This window comes from Melopsittacus undulatus, chromosome 4 (genome assembly GCF_012275295.1).
Source record: "Melopsittacus undulatus isolate bMelUnd1 chromosome 4, bMelUnd1.mat.Z, whole genome shotgun sequence".
Classification (NCBI taxonomy): Eukaryota; Metazoa; Chordata; class Aves; order Psittaciformes; family Psittaculidae; genus Melopsittacus; species Melopsittacus undulatus.
Genome location: NC_047530.1, coordinates 97,420,003 through 97,440,734, shown reverse-complemented (window position 1 = coordinate 97,440,734; position 20,732 = coordinate 97,420,003). Strand labels below are relative to the sequence as shown.

At 40.9% G+C, this 20,732-nt stretch overlaps 1 protein-coding gene across 1 annotated transcript in view; it reads right to left on the bottom strand.

Annotated features, from left to right (window-relative positions):
• The window catches only part of ARMH3 (armadillo like helical domain containing 3), a 129,059-nt gene that overhangs the window by 100,807 nt on the left and 7,520 nt on the right, over positions 1–20,732 (bottom strand). The window contains exons 2-14 of the mRNA XM_034061758.1: positions 19,729–19,840; positions 18,965–19,021; positions 18,683–18,829; positions 17,425–17,532; positions 16,216–16,308; positions 15,287–15,361; positions 14,545–14,631; positions 8,526–8,582; positions 7,484–7,527; positions 5,903–5,963; positions 4,886–4,932; positions 4,155–4,230; positions 1,929–2,022 (exon numbers count right to left, since the gene is read on the bottom strand). Of these exons, the coding sequence (XP_033917649.1) occupies positions 1,929–2,022; positions 4,155–4,230; positions 4,886–4,932; positions 5,903–5,963; positions 7,484–7,527; positions 8,526–8,582; positions 14,545–14,631; positions 15,287–15,361; positions 16,216–16,308; positions 17,425–17,532; positions 18,683–18,829; positions 18,965–19,021; positions 19,729–19,830 (1,048 nt within the window). The 5' untranslated portion in view covers positions 19,831–19,840. The remainder of the gene's footprint in view (positions 1–1,928; positions 2,023–4,154; positions 4,231–4,885; positions 4,933–5,902; positions 5,964–7,483; positions 7,528–8,525; positions 8,583–14,544; positions 14,632–15,286; positions 15,362–16,215; positions 16,309–17,424; positions 17,533–18,682; positions 18,830–18,964; positions 19,022–19,728; positions 19,841–20,732) is intronic.

The window sequence follows — 20,732 nt, the reverse complement described above, 5'->3', positions numbered from 1 at the left end:
CAATCTTGAAGCTCTGGGGCTCCTGATACATTGCCCAGTCTGATGGCAAAGTCTATGCAATAAGACTGGAAGCTTTTTCACCCCCAATATTATGAATAGCTCAAAGATGTAGCTACAAGTCTGAAAAACTTATTTATAGCCCCAGTGGGTCCTTCTGGAACTGTTACAATGAGTGCAGTGTATGAATATTTAACAACAGTAAGCAAACTGACATTTAGATAACTATGGTGACAGGCACGCTTGATTTACATATTATGGATCAACAGTTCCTAGCAAAAGTCTCCTTTTTTTTTTTAAATAAAAAGCACTGACTCTGAAGAACACATCACTGCTTGTCCTGGTTCATGCTACAGACCTTCATTCGCTTAAACACACATGTTGGACCTTTAAAAGGTCTTAATTCACATCATAGGCTAGAGTAAGAACTGATTTTTAATCCCATTAAAAGCACCTGAAACCCATAGATGGATTTTTACATGTTGCTCTAAAGCTCAAATATGCTGCTTTATTTTTTAATGCATGAAAAAGAAACCAATCTTCTCATTCCAAAGCCAAAAAGCCTCTTGCTAATTTTCAGCCAGAGGCTAATTCTACAGCTGAGTTGCAAAACCTTAGCAAAAGAGGAAAATTCTAACATACCTTTAAAATTACAGCAAGACTAAAGCACCACCAAACTAAATTAAGCCAAGGTCTTAAAAAAAAAACCCAAATTATCACAGAGTAGGGATCAGCAAGGTGACAGCAAACAGAAATAAAGAATGCTCCCCATTGTAATTACTGCATCCTAAGACCAGCTCCTCTTCTTAAACGTAATAACCTTACAAGTGGCAAGGAGCCTCCAGCTTTATGAGATTGCTGCCTCTGCTGAAAGCAGGATGGAGTTTTTGTTTTGCTTTTGTTTTTTGGCAAATTAAGAAAAGAGAGTGTGAGCAAGCTGTACATGTAGGTAAGCATAAATTCTGTCAGTTGTGTAATGTGGTGTGTAGGTGGATACATTTGCAATGAAGAGAAGCCCACAAAATGCCCATCCCTTTACATTTTACCCTATATGCACAAGGATAGTTGAGACATGGAGGGCTTTTTAACTGAAGCTTTTGAAATTCATGGTAGCCAGAGAGAATTCATCCACAAGGAGGATCATCCTTAACTAGGATATCAAATGACCTGAACAGCCGATATAACTGAGAAACCCAGGCTGCTTTTCCCCAATTTCTGAACTGACTCTGTGCCTTCATTAAACACCTTCTTCAGATCGAGAGGATACTACTGAGGTACATGACAACAGTCATTTGATTTCCTCCATTAAAGTAGGCTATTTCTGTTCATACCTTAAACAAAAGGAGTTTTATTTTAGATGATTTAGATTTAGTGTATTTATGTGGACACATAACACCTCATTTAGAAGAAAGATCTCAGGGCAAGCAGTCATTTACAAAGCCTATCAGAGAAAAGGCAACAAGAAGGAGGAATAGCTCCACATGCACAGGCTGGATAGAAATCCCACTTAATTCAATGCTAGGGACAAGGGCATTAATGACAAGCAGGAATCCACTGTGATTCTATGTAAATCTGTTCCAATGACAAATAATCCTAGGCAAAGAACCAGACACTAGAAATATTCATAAGTAAAAGCCTACACAGAATAACTAATGGGCTGGATGTATCTGCACGCAGATACCGACTGGGTCAGTACTGTTTTCAGAAGGAATATCAGTATAATTTCATTGACCAATATACAAGGCAAAACAGAAATGAGTTTGAGTCAAATAATGTTGCTCAAGTTTAGTAAGGCGAGTTGCTCCAGGAGGAGGCCACCGGGTCCCATCTGCTCCAGACTGATCTTTTTAGTTGTCATCTTCAGATAATGCTTTGCTAGTTATTTTACAGTTTTTAATTGTTATTCCCCAGGAGATCATGATGTTTCTTACCATCTGAAGAAGGTGGGGTGGTTCCAAGTGGAGTAACAGGTGTTGCTGGAATTGGGCTTGTTGGTGTTGTCATCAGCCCCATTTCAGGATGGCTCTAACAGAAAACACAAATGCTCAGACATACACAGGTCAATAGCTTCCCTAGGCACCAGCCATACAGATCACTGCTTGTACTGATCACTACTTGTACTGCTTCATGCTCTGGCACAAGAGACATGACTAATGAACTCCCAAGAAACTTCAGCCTCTCCTCCAAAAAACAAAGCTATGCTTCCTTACCTTGGACATACAACAATTAAACTGTACATTAATTTATTTACTCCACAAAACAGAAATACACAAAGTGATGGCTGTCCCCAGTGTAGAATGGGAAGAGGCATGCAGAAGCCTACACTGTTTATATAGCTTCTGTTTTCCCCCAGAACAACTTAAGGGTGTGCATTTGAAGTCTTCCCCCAAGATCTTTTTCTCTTTCTAAAAGCAAATTCTCCTCGCTCTTGCCCTCCACCTGTTCATATTCAGAAATGATGGCAATTTATTACTTTCCTGTCTCACAGTGCCCAGGCACTGCAGGAAAAGAGCGCATAACATAAATAACACTATCATTATTGATCCTCTCAGCTTCCATCAGTCAGTTACTCTCCCCATTTCATCTTTGCTAATAGTTGCCTGCCTAATTACTGCTTTGACTTTACTCTTTGCAAGCTTCCAGATCTATCCACACTGGTGAGACTACAGGCAATCTGCCACGCTATTTTAAGTCTGGCTGCCAAGCAAAGTGTCCATTTCATAGGGCAAGTTTTACATAAATGTATCATCCGCCTTAATATATCATCACGATTTCAAAGTAAAAGGAAGGGATACAGAACTGCTAATTTGATGTTAATTCCATAGGATTTTTCACAAGTGGATCTCCTCCACATTGTCTTTGAATATCGCATTTTATAACCAAATATAAATGCATGTATTTTAACAGAAGCACAGACACACATACTACATTTCAAAGACAATTTTAAATAAGTACATATACTGTTTTAAACTTTAAAATACAATTTTCCATGGAAAGTCTTACATAAAATAGGTTTGCTTACGCACATTTTGCTGTGGTGTTTACCTTTCTTTTCCCCAAACACTAACCATCAGTTGAAAGATACTAGTGCCACCTAGCAGCAAAAACTGAGGACCAACAAGCTGGTAAGTATACCAAAACCTTCCCACTAGGCACAGACACAACTGTATCCCTGCTCTTCCTATGTGCCCATATAGCAGCAGGGCACAGTCATTCATGCACTCCCCAGCAATGGACACCAACTTAGACAAAAACATTCATCAGTTCTTATTAGGTGTTTTCAAAGGACAGCATGACCAACCTTGCCCTCTCTTAAATGAAGGACTACAGATAACCCACCCCAGAACATCAGGCCTCCATTTCAATTAAACACACTCATCAGTGATTGCTTCATCTATGCCTTTCACAAATAACTAATTTATCCTTTCATTTCTAATTTAAGAGCTTTTACTCCGGCTGCTCTTTCCCTCCCTGCTCTTTTCCCTGCCAAAGGCCTTTCCTCCCTCAGGGATATCTTGATCACATATTACGCAGAACTGAAAGAGCAGAAATCTCTCACAAGTGCTAAAAATGAATAGCCTGGGAAAAAAAAGAGACAAGGAACCCCTGCAAATTAACCACCCATGGAACAGCAGCTTTTCTCAGAGGCAGTAGATCTGCCTATCAGACCTCTTCCATCTCCACTACTGTCAGGAGTCCCCAAAGGTCTCCTCCATCATGCCACGTTGTCTAGCCTGTGATGTATGGCTGCACTCAGAGGACCTGAAATAACTGGGGAAAGGTGTTAGCTGTTTTGTTGATGCTATTTTTCTCACAGATTACCATCAGTACTTACAAACCAAGATAAAAACCCTAAACCTGAAAGGTTTTCTAAACACATCAGGCAATACTTCAGGGGGAAAAATGGCTCATTCCAACATGAGCTTTGCCCTCAAAACTTGACTAATTTTCTAGCAAGGGAGGAAGCATTTCCTAAAATTGTAATAAACCCAGATCCTGGCCTGCTTCTGATCTTCCTGCTCATCTATACCTATGACAAGTATGCAGGAAAGGGAGGGGGCAAGAAAACTTATCTTTTCACCAATTCAATTTCTGAGACTGTAATTTCAAAGGCATGCACTTGCAAAGAAATGGGCAAACATCACACCGAAACTCACCTGTGCTAGAACTGTGATGAAATTCCGGTTTAAGTGAACAGCTTCATAGAGGGCCAGAAGGATGGCTTCATTTGTTCTGTGGAAAAGACAGACAAAAGCACAGTGAGTTAGGGCTAATACCAGACAAGAATCCCATGAGCAAAGGTTTCCAGGAGCACAACCCATCTGAAAGAAGAAATTATTTTTTTCAACTCTTTAAAACTCTGTGTCTGCAATCCTGTCATTCTGGTTATTAGTAGTACTTAGCAGTCCATACAAATAGCTATTTTTAGAGCTCAGCTACAGTTTTTGCCTTCCTGCTGAACACATCCCTCTTTGCTCAGTGTTTTCCATTTAAAGCCCTTTATTTTAAGGGCAGAGGGCTACACAGATACCACAAACCCTCATATTTATCACTTCCCCCCTTGATTTAGAAAGGATTTTGTGGAGGACAAGAGTGCACAAACCACCACTTCCCATCTGCCACGTCCAACATGCCTCCTAAAATCTCCAGGTTTGTCAAAGGTTTTTTTAATACACTTCATTACAAACAATTCAGCTGTGGCTCCTCCTGCTGCACCCTTCTCACTTAAGTGAGAATCCACTATTTCCAGGGGTGTGGTACCATTTTAGTTACAAGAGAAATTGTCCCTCTAGTTCGCTTTGCTGTATTAGAACAGCTCCACGAGTGGACAATGTTGACCTGTGTAGTGAGTTACCATTCACTGTGTAACTGACATCTGTGCACTTACTGGACTGAGATCTTCTCATCAGCATCTGCTATGAACATACTGCCCACCTATGGAAAGAAAGAGTATTGCATAGAAGGAACTTGTGAAAGCTGTTTGACGAGAAGACCTGGATTTAACTAAATCAGAAGTGCCCCGCAAGAGGTGTTGTCATCCAAGGCACACATGCAACTTACTTTCTAATACTAGTAACATACAAATGGGAAACAGGATGAACATTTCATTTCACATTATTGTCACAGACCAATGCTTCACCTCTCCTATCACAGAAGGAAGGGGGGGAGGAACAACTGTATGTTGAATCCCAACCCAGATTAGTCTGTGATTCTGCAAGAGGACAACAGAGATTATTTCTTATCTGCTTGCCCAAAGTGGCAGCAGTTTTACCAATGTCACTCTTGACAGCTGTCAACAGGAAATTTTGCTGTCAGTTAGATCTCAGACTACAGCAAAGCCAAACTGAACAAGAACAGTGGACACTCTTAAAGAAGAAATTCACAACTGCCTTTGGAGGGTACCTCTCTGAAAATGCAGACACTGCCCATTGTAGAATCCAAACTTACTGCTACAGTGCACCCAGGCTTGAGAAACAAGACAGTAAAAAAACAGATATCCAAAGCTAGTGATAGACCAGAATTTGCCACAAAAATGTTCAGCTTCTCTGGTATAGAGTACATCAGCAGAGCAGCAACTAGCTTTTAAAAATAGGTAGCTATTTTAAAGTGTCCAACAACTGCTTGTGATTTCTTAAACTAAAATCAACTAGAATGAAGAAGATGAAAGCAAAACATTTCAGTTATCACTGTCAGAATAGAGACCCCTTCCTTTGAAAGGGCTCTGCCATCCAGACAACACCACACTTCTCAGGTAGCCATTTCATCTGTATTTGGTTTGGACTGGACCAATGCATCTCCTCTTCCAGAACCCACACCCCAAGCTCAGTCTTTGGAAACATCCTCTTGCTGAACATCTATGAAGGCACCCATTTTAAGAATAGAAAAACACTCCTTCACTGCTTACCATATTAGTTAGGGCTGAGAAGAAACCACTCTGGTGCTCCTCTTCTTTATCTTTGTATTGCCTGAACAAAAAGGAGTAAGGATGAAGCCTCAGGGTTAGAAACTGAACTAGGCTTTTGTATCTAACACCCTATGATACAGTCTTATCTGATAAGGATATAGGATGGAGAAGGTTTCAGTATTCACAAGCCCTTTTCAAGAAGTCACAAAAGAGATGCAAATGATATTAAAATACTCATAAAATGTGTAGAGTTTAAGTGGGGCTACTGAAACACGAGACTGAACAATGCCTGTGCTGATTGAGAGGATATATCCACTGAAGGAAAAAATACCAAGTGACTTAAGAAATTTTGTCCTAGACTGGCAAAACAGAAATGAACCACATGAACATGCACAATCAGTAAGCACAACTATTTCAGTTCAATCATCATCCACTACAGACTAAAACAGAGTCGAACACCCTATGGCCAGCAGAAAACATGAGGACCATTATGGTTCATGGCATCATGCTGCCTGATCCCACATTCCTGGAGTAAGTAAAAGGACTGGAATTAGAGTAAGTTAAGTCAACAAATTGGTTAGGTACCTCAGCTTTAAGCTAAGTTGCTTCATTTGGCATTCAAATGGACTAGCAAGCTCACATGGCCATTTATTGTGCCTTTACTACAGGAATCTGATCACACACAATGCAACAAGCAAAGAAAACACCTCCGATTTTTGGGGGAAGGGGGAAAGAAAGAGCTAAGCAAAACAGGCCATAGTCTGAGACAGTTTTTGTCAGAATGAAGCAAGTTGGGCAGGTGAGGCTTTTTCTGCTTTACTCCAATAATTTACTCTGTTAAATACATTTACATGGATTTGCTGATCTTACAAGCCAGCCGCATAAGAGCGACCCTTCAAAGGAATTAAAACATTTTTCTGGATACTTTGGGAAACTACCGCACCAAAAAAAAAATAAAACAAAACCAAAAAACAGAGCAGCCTTGGGTTGCTCAAGTAAAATTGCTTTAAGTTTCCAAATTTTTCTGAAGCACTTTTTTCTTAGAAAGGCTTATATATTTTGTGCTCTTGCTTACGAAACACAGTCTGGGAACACACTACCCCAAGTGTTGACTTTCTGCTCTTTCTTCAGAAGCAGTTAATGCTTTCCACCGTTTGCAAAAGCATACATCCCCTAATCATCTCTGATCTGGCATGTGGATATAACCCTGGATACATGTGTTTGGTTTAGATTGTGTTTCAGTTACATCAATTTTCTAACAGACAAGTACTCAGCAAATCATTTACTTTTTCACTTGAGACTAAGATTTTCTCAAGGTTCATGCAGAGGGAAAATCCATGATAGCAGAAGCATACAACAGTTATCTTCTCCTACAGCAAGGTCTCTCCTGAAGCACATCAGCCCAGCTGGTACAGATGCATTTACACTTGCAATGACAGCAACAACTGAGCTGAAATACATCAAAACATAAGACTACTCCCTGGCTCTTCAGGTGCATCAGGGCTGTCAGGTGATAAGTGCTTTAACACAAATGTACTGCAAGAATCATGTACTGAAAAACCAGAGACAGCAAGATTTTACCTGTTATATTCTGATAAAGCCTGGGCAATTACAAGTCCCATTCCCTGAAAAAACAAAAGAAGTGTTAAAAAAGGTCTTTACATTACAAGTATCAATGCAGGAAATCACACACTGAACACACTTAGCAGTGTCCCCTCCAAGATAACCTACCATGCTATGAAGGATTTCCCCTTAAGCTGTTTGAACTATTAAGACATGCTATGATATGACAAAGTACTATCCAAAAATCAAGACACAAAAATTTAAAGTTGAATATCTAAGTTCAACAGAGAACATTTACTCTTCTTGTATCTCTAGACAGGGCTTACTCACTCAAGAAGCCTCAATAAAGAAGCAAACACTTCAGAAGGAAGCTGGTGTCAGAGGGAAGACATCCAAAAGTCCAAAGCAAAGGCCATAAACACTAGTGACCATTTAACTTCTTGCAAACAGCCTCCACCACCCCACAGCTCCTGCTCATCCTTTCTGCCAAGCTCATTTAATTAACTGAGAAAAATGGTTCTTGCCCTTTGGTTAGCATGGAGTTTGCTTTTTACTTTGTGTCTAAAGAACATTTTAAAGTCCAGACCTCACACAGAGCTCATAGTGTGCTGCCACTTTCTATCCAAGTCTGGATACAAAACTTAGTGGCTACCCAAAATAGGTTGATGACTCCTGACTCAAGCACCAGCTTCCACTGAGCTACAAGAATTGGCTTGTGGGTTTGCATGACACAGCACTGGAAACGAGATCTCCTTTGGAATAAGCTATCTTGTGCCTCCTTGGTACATGACAGCAAATAGTGTATAGATAGTTCGTAAATGTATAATAGATTAACTTCAGCACATTCCTTGCTAGCTAGATTTTTAACCACCCCCACCATTTAACTGATGATCAAAATGTCCAAATCACGAGCTGCCTAACCTATTGCAAGAGTGAAAAATCCCACTATACTGGTCTTCTTTATAGTAGCACTGTTCCTAGACCTTCTTTCTACCAGACACTATGATTGCATTCATGACACTAACACCAGCAGCACAGAGGAATCAAGTCAAATACTCACATTGAGTGTGGCCTCATCATCGACAATGGAGAGCTTCACAATGTAGGGATTCACTGACTGCTCAGGGTGGGTGGAGAAAGAAGAAAGAAAGTTGGTTTTAAGTTCAGCCTTCAGGAAAAAAAAATACAATTATCTATCCAAGTTTACCCAACCACCTGGGAAGACTCTCTCCTGTCCCACAAAGCAGAATACACATAAAGAAACAGGAGTCACAGCACACACGAGGGCTGCTATGCCTGCGACATCTCTTTATTGGCCCAGTCAGGCAGTCTCCTGATTACATTGAGAGGGAGTTTCTGCTCTTCCACTAGCTCATTTGTCAGCTTGAAAGTGGAGCAGCTGTCCTTCACGGCTGTTATCTGTGACACACACACTGTTAAGCAGCAGGAACCAGCAGTGAAGCTGGGACTGAACATTAGCGTTCTGATATCTCCCTCTGCAACACCTTGCAAAGACTGCTTAAAGGAAAGAGGAAGGCATGACTATGTTGTAGACTCTGCTGCCAGAGTTAGAGCTCACCGCTTCAACAGTTTACACAAATGAGAGCTACAAGACTCTGGAAAATGGGAATTTGTTGAACCTAACTGAAAAAAGCACACAGGCTCCATCTATAAAGATAAGTCCTGATAATTTAGGAAGCATTCTAAATTAGTAATTTACATTTGTTTTTCTTGGTTTATATGCATCAGCACAAAATCAACAATGTCAACTTGGAACCAGGACAAGAAAAGGCTCTATCTATGCAGTAAGTCCAAAGTGGATGGCAAGAATAAAACACAAAGCATGTATCAGATGTCCTACAAGTTGCATAGTTATCTGACTGATTTGCCCAGGGCTTGACAGCAAGTGACAAATAAGGCTCATCAGGAAACACGACACTCTCAATTATGTGGTACTTTGGAAGGATCAGGCTTTCTTTTCAGTTCAGAGAAGAAACAGATCAGAACAAACCAAAGCTCAGGCAGCCTGTCAGCCTGCCTCCAGCAGCACACAGCCCTGTCTGCTGCCTGAGAGAAAGAAAACTCACACAGAACCCGTTTGCACATGATGCATGCAAAGACGTTTCCTTGAGGCTGGAATAGAGGCTTCTATTGAGGAATAATATAGGGTTATAGAATCATAGAATGGTGAGGGTTGGAAAGGACCTTAACATCATCTAGTTCCAATTCCCCTGCCATGGGCGGTGGCACCTCAGCCTCTCCATACAGCCATGCCCCCCTTCAGAAATTTAATATAGTCAGTGTCAGTAAAGCACATGCAAGCTTCACAAATTTTTAATCGGAAATAGATTAAAATCTGTCCTTGTAAATATGTCATAGTTTTGCTAGTTTCTTTTGCTCTCCTTCTACAACTAAGAGGGACTCCTCACACCACAGCTCACGCACAGAAGAGAGGCCAGCCTGTGACTCACAACCAATAAAAGTGATGGACTCTTTTCCAGACAATGAGCAGCAAGGCTATAATGGATTGGAGGCTGCAGGGTTATCCAGATTCACAGATGTGGAGAATAAGCAAACTGGGAAACACTACATTGACCAGCACTACAAGGCTGCCCTGAGATCTAGTCATACAATCCATCCTACATGCAGTCTATGACCAACTCTTCACACTCACACTGCCCATGACTTTCCAAGATGCACGCTCCATGTCTCCTGCCTCTTGGCAGCAAGATGTCATCAGTGCACAGTTGACAAGGGTCATGAAGCTGGCCTAGATTACTACAGTTCTCTGCCCTCTATCTTTGCAGTTTCCATTTCCATATCTGTAGAAGTTTGTTTAATAATTCCTGTCTGAAGTATTCCATTCCCCTGACACATTCTATGTCTCCTCTAGGATTTCCTAATTCCTTAAGCAGCAGGCAGATGACTAACCACTGCAATTCACACACTGTATTACTCTACATGGACAAGGCAATTTCTAGTGCCTTTCGGTGTGCAAGTCTGTACTAGTGTGAGGAGAATATTCCCTGTGCTGCCCACAGGGTGTGTGGTTTGCTCCTGCCCTCCCCTCAGGGGGAAACAGTTCCAGTTATTGTCTACAAGCATTAGTCTGCAAATCTGCAATGAACATCAGCAATTTGTAAATTGTACAAGACCCTAAGCCCATCCCATATTCCCTACCACCTGCTTCCCTATCCTAATCCTGCTGATTCAGAGTTCACTTCCCCTCTCACCGGGAATCACAGCAAAAGTTGTAAAAGTCTAAATTACACCCATCCCTCCACAACATGCAGAAACATGCAACAGTCTTGAAAAGCAGCTGACAAGCATTTTGAAAACTTTAAATGAGTCAATGAAGAGGTTACACAAATGTAAAAGTAGTGTCTGCCTCCATGTGCCTCCAGGAAGAATTCAAACACATGATTCTCAGCTCTTCAGAGAACACAGGTCCTTCCCTATCACCAACAGCAGATAACAAACACTACAGCATTAAGGCCTTATTGTCAGTGATGAGGTACAGACACAAACCCCTGCAACCAGGGAAGAGTCAGACTACCCACTGCTATCCCATAGAAATTAAGGTGGAAGCTGTGGGGAGATCACTACCAGGTAATTTCAAAGCAATTCCCAGGTAAGACATGCCATGCAAAGTGAGTATTATATGAAGTAGCACACAGGTCTGGCCAAGAGAATGAAATCTCCATGTCTCTGCCTGCAACACAAACCTATGGGAATCAAATGTTTTTGGTAGGAAAAGAAAGCAGAAAAAACAAACAAACAAACAAACAAAAACAAACAAAAACCTAAGCTAACCATGTATAATTCCCAGTTAGATGCTTAACTTATCTTCACATCTGTAACACAAAGGAAGGCCAGAGTCCACTCAAGACCCTTCTATGAAGGCTCATTAAGGATGATTCAGCAGCTTTGCTGTCAGCCCTGCTGAGGCCACCTTCTCTGCAGGCAGGCCGTCCTGCAGGGAATTGGAGCTTGAATAATTAGGCTTTTTATTATAGAGATTCATTTAATACAATTTGAGGGTTTGGGGTTTTTTTAATATATAGAAGAGATGCATTTTCTGACTCTTCAAAGTTGAAAAGTGTCTCTTCAGCACCTGTAGTCAACCATATCAAGGAGATAAGTAACATACATGAAGGACTGTCAGATATACTACATGCTGTCAGATAAGCACACACAGGGAAGATCCCCTGTTTTGACTAATTCCTTCCAGCTCTGCCTAGCAAAAGGCACAAGCTAGCAGGCTGAACACAAGGCAAAGACATTTCCACCTAGATGTTAAAGAAATCTAACTATTTAAGAGTCACTACCTGATTTTGTTTTACCGTGCTATTCTAGCAGTCATCCCTTAAAACACTGAGAAAATGATCAGTCTTCCTCACAGCATTTCCTCTGGCAGACTTTTGTGTATGTTTAGCTTCACCATTTTCATGATATAGACAATTATTTAGTTACTCTTTCACGTTTCTCTCACATAGCACCAAGGTAAAAATATTTTCCCTGAAATCAGGACTAGGATTAAAAAAACCCATAAAATATAGCTGAAGACTTGAATAATTATACACTTGGAATATAATACAGGAATTTATACAGGGGGCCTATAAGGATGCTGGGGAAGGACTCTTCATTAGGGACTGTAGTGATAGGACAAAGGGTAATGGGTTAAAACTTAAACAGGGGAAGTTCAGATTGGATAGAAGGACAAAATTCTTTACTGTAAGGGTGGTGAGGCATTGGAATGGGTTGCCCAGGGAAGCTGTGAATGCTCCATCCCTGGTGGTGTTCAAGGCCAGGCTGGACAGAGCCTTGGGTGACACAGAATCATAGGTTAGGGTTGGAAAGAAGCTTAAGGTCATCAAGTTCCAACCCCCCTGCCATGGGGAGACACACCTCACACTAAACCATATCACCCAAGGCTTCTTCTAACCTGGCCTTAAACACCGCCAGGGATGGAGCATTCACAGCCTCCCTGGGCAACCCATTCCAGTGTTAGTGTGAGTTCCCTGCCCATGGCAGGGAGGTTGGGACTAAATGATCTTAAAGTCCTTTCCAACCCTAAATATTCTACAATTATGTGGAACAACTTTTGAAAAATACTATGTTTTAATATCTTAAATATTAAATATTCCTTTAAATATTCCATGTGAAGACATGTAAATCATTTTTACTCCTAGAACAGGAGTTAATGAGCAAGCCAAGATCTCAGCTACACTGGTAATGAAAATGTGGACAGATATTCCCCAGGGAATTTGAGAGGATACTACAAAATATCCCAAAATATGAGAGAACATCCTGATGAAAAACACACTGATATTCACATTAAAGACAGAGAGAAACTCTTGCCAACTAATGAATTTTCAGCCTAATTAGATTTTCTTAAGCAGCTGGAAACAGTTTAGCAACCAACATAGTTCAGAACAAAAGAGAACCTATCAACTGCAGCAGTTAACTAAAAAGAGAACTCCAAAGGATTTGAGGAATGATACAACACACTGACAACCAGGGAACCACCAAACTGACCCCAAGGGCCAAAGAAGAGCAACTGAAAGTAGCAACCTTACTTAAGGACAAAGATTACTACAGTCTTTGCTTGCAGCACTGCTTACAAAGGACAGTGTCAGGCAGCTGTCATACAAAACCTTTCTTCAAGTTGCTTTCAACCTTGCCAGATGAACTACTCAAGCTAAAATTCCCCTTGCTACACATCTGCCTCACATTAGATTGTACTTTTTAGACATCAGCTCTGTTTCTTTTGGGTGCCCAGTTTGAAGAAATCTAGGACAATGTTCTCCAAAGCACTCAACCCCAACTCAATACTCTGCAGAAAGCTACTGCAAATAGCAGGGCACGGGTCCTACATACTCGCAGCACTCTACCTTACTAAGGACATAAACTATAGTGCGCAGGAATCCACAGCTCAGGGACTGGACTACACATCTCTCCACCCTTTGACCAGAATGTTGCAATGAGACCTCTGGTCTTTACAGTCTGCTCTCATCAGTAACCTTACCCATATCATTCCCAACAGTTTTCCCTCATGGCCATATATCAAAACCAAATTGCATGCTCCTGTTTCAAGTTACCACAGCACAGGTTGCTGAACACAATCTGTAATTCATTATTCTGACAACATTCACAGGAATGAGAAATGAACAGGGATTATTTGACTCTAAGTGTAGCTGCTGTCTTTGCCCACTCTCTAGGTCTATTCATACTTCATAAAACAACAACTATTATAAAAGCAGGTGGGTTTTGGAGCCTGACCCCTCCCATTAATTCTGTTGAGGAAAGGGTATTCCATGACCGTCCCATTTTTTGCCAATCTAAAGATATTAAGATATTCCTAATTATGAAGAAAAAAATAAGATTGATCATTAAAGGATCATGCCTCATGCAAAGAAAACCCAAGTGCTTTTTTGACACCTGGTAAGTTTCTTTTTCAAGGTGATGAAAAGAGAAAAAAATGGGAGTAACACAACCAGTTTAGGAAAAGGAAGATGAATGAAGTTTCTCAGAGAGGAAAGAGACAGATTTCTCCTGGAAATACTAGCTGTGATGCTTCAGCTCATTCTTTGGTAACAGCTTCTCCAGGTCTTCTGGGGATCTGTGCTCTTTCAGTCTGCTAGTCAAGTTCTGAATCACAAATTCAATCTGAAGCCAAAGATAACTGACAGCCAGATTTACTTTGGAGAGTGTGTATAATCACACAGTCACACCACAAGGGCAAACAGACAAGTTAGGCACAACAGTAACTCTTCCAAGAGGACCCTACTCAGAACATTTTCCTGAAGGAGATGCAAATCTCCTACATAGTTTCTTTTATGCTTGCACAAAACAAGCTGCATATCATACACATTTGATTATACACACACATACATTAGAGAAAGATACAGTTAGCGCAATGTGATTGCATTGCAAAACTTCTGTAGCCCTGTGCTGGATACCCTGATAAATATTATAGCATGTACTGCTAAAAACTGAACTGTACGCTGCCTTAATAATGCAGAGGTGTGTGTATAATAGAGAGAAGTGATGTTTCTGTTATGCAAAAGAATACCTACCTCGTATTTTCTGTAGTTAACCAGCAAGGCAAGAAGGACAACAGCATCATAGCCATGTTCCCTGCGACTAAGTGGGCTGGACAGGATCTGGAATAAATAATCACACTGCTCTGTACAGGCCTGCCTCAAGAAGCTTTCAATGACTCTCAGTACATGGCCGTGAAATGTACATCTAAGAGCAAATTATGCCCTAATGAAAGAGGATATTTAATGTTGCTTCCAATACACTCTGCACACAGAAAAGCTTATTTATCACAGAGAGAATTTACATAGGCTTTCTAGGTATAAAGGGCAAATACATTTCTTAACAGCACTGGACAGTACCTCAGCACATCACCAACATTATCTGTGCAAGTTTTCTGTGTTCCCCCAAAACCAGTTCCACTTCTAAGAAGTATAATTTACCAAAGAGTACAAAAAAAACCTCAATACATCCAGAATGGTTTTTAAAAAGAAGTTGCTCTGATACAGGATTTCTCTGTGAAATTAGCCCAGAAATCTGTTCAGCTTCTATCTATGCACAACGGCCTCAAGTGAAAATACTTTAAATGCTCAGTAGTGACTAAAAACAGCAGAGTAGAGCAAGGAGAGACAGCATTAAAAAAAAATAAATCTATGACTGAGCTATGAATTGAAGCAACACATAGTGCCAGTCAGCTATGCTGCACTGAAAAGGCAAATGTATCACTGAAACCTCTCACTACAGAATAAGAGCCCCTGCAGTAGAAGGAAGAAGCCTTACCTGTAAAATTGCTTCAAATATGCTGTTAATCATCACATACTCCAGGATGGTGTTCTGGCTGATGTTATCTGTCACCTGAATACAAACACAACTTTTAAAATCTCACCCAAAGCCTTCCATGATGCTGTAGCTGCCTCTGGCACACACCAGGAACAGAAGAGTTTTGCTACCAGATGGACACATTTATCCAGAATCTCACACTTAGTCAGCAAGTCAAGGTGTGACTAGCAGTAGAGCTAGACATGAAGGAAAAGAAATCTGTCCTGCCTCCCACCCCTCTGGCAAGAAGCATGACCCACTTACTAAGAGCTCCCCACTTCCTCTACAGAGTGCTGTTTTACACAGCTGCACAACTGCTACACAGGAGGCAGAGAATGAAAAAACAGGATGCATATGCTCCACTGAGCACTTTCCCATCACGAACAGGATGGTGAAGTCCCTCCCCACACTCAATTATCTCTTATCACAGCCAAAATAGCTCACAGTTGACCATATCCAAGAGATATGATGAGTGGCCATTTGTTCCAACTTCCCCATTCTTCGTATCTTCACCACACTTGTTTACTCCACACTTCCTGTCTTTCCTCAATCCCTCTCCTCTGCTCCCTTCCCCTTTATCCAAGACTTACTAAATATCCTCTTCCCTAGAAAAAAAAAGCCCTGTAAATCAATCTGACACCTCATGCTGTGTCTCCCCTTTTGACCCAGTTGGCACCTATCTTATGCGTTGAAAACAATTTGCTAGCTTGTATTGGCATCATGTTAGAGCAATGACGCATATTCTGGGCTGACCCATGTTCTCATTCACAATTTCTTTCCCCTTCATAAGCTTCATACTGCAGCATTCTGCTCAAGTTTTGAGGCAGTTCCATCCCTCAAGATGTGGCTTCATAAGCTTTTAAGTTATTACACAGATGGTATTTATTTACCGTCACTAAGCAGAGAAGTAGCTTCAGACACAAGCTTTTGAGGCTTTCAGAGCCTTCTGCACAGAGGAGTGAGTCCAAGCTCTCCATCAGATTCTAAGGAAAAAGAGTCATATTATTTAAAAGTAACATTTAAAATTACTAGAAATGTTTGTTATAAAAAGCTTTTGGGGAGATTCAAATACAAGAGCACCAATATAAAGCCATGTTATGCCAGAATCAATAGTCAAGCCATTCATCCTGTTACACAGGCCATAGTCACACTGCTGGTTCTCAAAACTGTTTTGTGTTAACTACATTTTAATGAGTACAGGCATAATAACATCATTGTCATTTTCCAAGAGTTTTCTCTAGATGCCTGAGAGATTTTTGTATACATATAACAATTGTATTCACAAAGTAATTCTGAATTCTACAGATATCATCTTCCTTTTTGCTTGTAAGAGCGTAATATCAGTGCTTTCTTTTTTTCAATATTCCATTTTACTTACAGACACCATGAGATTTTTTGTAAGCAGCACACCTCCAATTTGGTAGCACACATATTAGTTATGATTAAAACTAAATATCATACAGCTTTTTAACAGATGCTAAAAATAATTAGTTTCTAAATACTAAGTCACAGGTAGTGCAGTTATTCTTAAAGGAAAAATGTTGTTCTGGCAGGCAAGTTACTACTTAGTATTTCCCAAATGTAGTACGATTTGTAGAGAGATGAAATATTACTACTTTTTGTCAAGATGAAAGACACAACAGGAACTCAGTTTTATCAGCAATTACTTTGTCATTTCCCAGACCCTCAGCATCTTTACAGAGAAGAGGATCAAGTAAGCTTAAAATGGCACATGTGCTGATGGATATGTGAAATGGAACACAGGATACAACTATCAGCTGAAAATTAAGAACAAGGTAAGAGGTTCAATACTAGGTACTAATGGCCTGTAACCACCTTTTATGGCCTTAAGATTTCTTAACCACAGTGACTGCACAGACTGAACTAAAGGAAAAGTGCTCTGTTATATTAGTAACAAACACAGGGATCCGAGTGTCCTTTTGCCAGTAGCAGGTAAAGAACTTCAGGATGGCTATTTTTAATAAGTGGCTGTACTATTTCCCTCAATAGCTGTACCTTGGTTAACACACCTTTATAACTCACTGCCCCTGCAACATGGCTGCTGTGCAAATTGTTTCTCTGCATTGCCAGGGCCTCACCTTCATACACAGCTCTGCCTTATCGAAACCCACAAGCATGTTGATGATGTCAAACCCAGAAGTGGATTTGTTCTTCTGATGGACACCCCGAATTAATGCACACAATGTCTGCAAAAAGGGAAAAACAAATAGAGGGTGACACATAATGCAACACCTACAACTCTAGACTAAAACTCGCCCTTAGACCTAGTACTGGAAAACCTTTAGTCATCACTGCCATTCTCAAGAGAGGATTGCTTAAGTAAGTTTTGGTTTCAGAATCACTTTCCACAGGAACACAGTCTGATTAAGGGAACACCCTCCCAGCTCAAGCTCAGGATATGTTATCTGGTTCCTATTTACATTTGCATAGCAAGATTGTAGACTTGAGCCCTGGCCTTCCTTTTGCCAAGAGTTCAAATACAAGTTTGGGAATTCAGGGCTGGCTAGACTGTCTATGTAGCTATAGCTACAATATTTAATAGCATCCTTTCAGACTACTGCTACTACTACTAATAACATAAAGCAAGACTGTATGTCAGAGGTGTAAACGTTCTGATTTAAATCATCTTTGCCCAGCTTACTGCCTGTCCAATATCTCCTACAGGTGACTTCTCCAAACCTGAAATACATATCCTGTACTCCTACAGGTGAGAGAAGCTGGGACAAATGCATTCACCAAACTGCAAGAATCAGCCTGTGAACTAATTACATTAAACATCAGACTGAAGGGAGTATCCCACACAAGAAGCAGGGTGATGTAGCTTTGGTAAGAAGCAATCTGTAGGAAAATGGCTATTAATTCTGTGTGACAATTCTTCACAGCTTCCAATTAGGAACTATCCAACAGGGAAAGTGCGTTGTATGAATTTCACATTAACTTCTCCAGAGGTTTATTTCATTTTCGACACATATGGTAATTCAAAAAATAGGCTGAAATGAGGGAGAATAGGCAAAAGTAGAATACAGACGAGGCCATGGAGTACTCTTGAGCCCCCAGACTGGCAGCCTGTAGTGAACAAGCCCCTCTTATCCTCCCACTGCCACCTGCTTGATCCTGCATCACCACATCCTCTTGAATTCTGAAACAAGCTATTGTTCTTCAAAGACCAAATACTATGAATGTTTGTAACCTCCATCAACAGTAAGTAGCAACTGCTCTGTAGATATCATTTCTCCTTAGAAGCAAAGAAACAAACACAAGATGTTTGATACCAGCAGTGAATACATTGCCTCATCAGAAGCAGAAGACAGTATTCCCTATCTCTCAGCGTGGTACCTGTAATGCATTGACCACTCTGATTGGGTGCTCCTCACCCAGTGCCTGGATGCAGTGTTGAAACAAGCAGTTGATGTTATCTTTTATCTTCATTAACTCTTCCCCATCGAGAGCCTCCAGCTTGCCTTCTAGATATTCCAAGTTGACCTGTCAGGTTAAGAATCAGTTCAGGAATGTTACACAACCACTGACACCTTAGAAATGCAAGTTTCTGCACTGACAGTCTGTCACTTCATAGGCAGAACAGCAGCAGCAAATCAGGGCATGTTCAGTTCCGGTTACCTTCATAAGAAACAGCTCTTCCCAAAACCTAGGGTTGCATTTACTGGGGTCCTCTGTCTGAAAGAAAAGGAACATCCATGAGAACAAACAAGAAGAAATCTTTCAGGCAAAATTTAAAGAAGATCGTTATCATGAGTAGCTCAGAGTCAGCATCATCCCACTGGATAACAGTGTTCTTACATATAGTATTCCATCTACACAGATTCCCAGAAACAGAAGCAACTCTCAATTGGGATGCCTCTGTTTATCTTCTGGATTATTTCTTTGAGAATACTTGAAAAGCCATTACTTCCTGCAGATCATAAATGGTCCTGGTAGACAACAGGACAAGGTGACATTAAGGAGGATAGCACAACACAGAGCTCTACATCACAGTAGGAAAGCCTTAAGCGTATAGGACAAGGAGTAATGGGTTTAAATTTAAACAAGGGAAGTCAGGTTAGATATAAGGAAGTTCTTTACTGTGAGGGTGGTGAGGCACTGAAACAGGTTGCCCAAAAAAGTGGTAAATGCTCTATCCCTGGCAATGTTCAAGGACAAGTTGAACAGAGCCTTGAGCAACATGGTCTAGGGTGAGGAGGATTGGAACTAGATGTTCTTAAGATCCTTTCCAATTCAAACCATTCTGTGATTCTACGTGCCTATACTGTGCAACCCTTACCTTGGGAAAAGAATCCACCATACACAACCTTCAGCACAAACTAAACCAAGAAAATTTAACACAACATTTCTTCTTTGGAAAGAAAACATGCTCAAGCACTTACCGTGAAAATCTCATCATACATCAACACAACTTTCTCCTTCAATGGCTTCTTGGAGGCTGAAGACTTCCGGAGCAGCCCACCTTTCTTCTCTGATTGGGCCATGCTGCATACCCTGAAGGCAAAAATAGACAAAAAAGGCTAAGGAAACTTGAACTTTTCTTCAAGGCATATCTGGTCTGCTTCATCCATAAAAGGCTTTTTCACTGCACTGAAACACTAAAGGTCTCTCACAAGCTGAAAGTTGGGGCTTTTATATCTATAGCAGATAAGAAATCAAAGGTCCCACCTAGTCCTATATCCCATTTCAAAGAAACATGCAAAAATTCAGACAGGCAGATAGAGAATGAGCTCCTTTGGGATAAGTTTTTTTAATTCTTTTCTGCTAGAAGGTGATTCATGATGCAGACTGATGCAGTTTACATCTAGAAAAGTATGCCTTTTTCAATCTTACTGCATGAACTGCTATAACTTGTTACCAGTTAGATACATAGTCCTTCTGGCCAAGCCTCAAGGACATTTTGTGACAAAAAGCTCCTGAAACTGTTTGAAAAAGTCTTAGAATCACAGAATCATAGAATCGTTAGGGTTGGAAAGGACCTTAAGATTATCTAGTTCCAACCCCCCTGCCATGGGCAGGAACACCTTGCACTAAACTATATCACACAACACTTTGTCCAACCTGGCCTTGAACACCGCTAGGGATGGAGCATTCACAGCTTCCCTGGGCAACCCATTCCAGTGCCTCACCACCCTCACAGTAAAGAATTTCTTCCTTATATCCAACCTAAACCTCTGCTGTTTAAGTTTCAACCCATTACCCCTTGTCCTATCACTACAGTCCCTAATGAATAGTCCCTCCCAGCATCCTTATAGGCTCCCTTCAGATACTGGAAGGCTGCTATGAGGTCTCCATGCAGCCTTCTCTTCTCCAGGCTCAACAGCCCCAACTTTCTCAGCCTGTCTTCATACGGGAGGTGCTCCAGTCCCCTGATCATCCTCGTGGC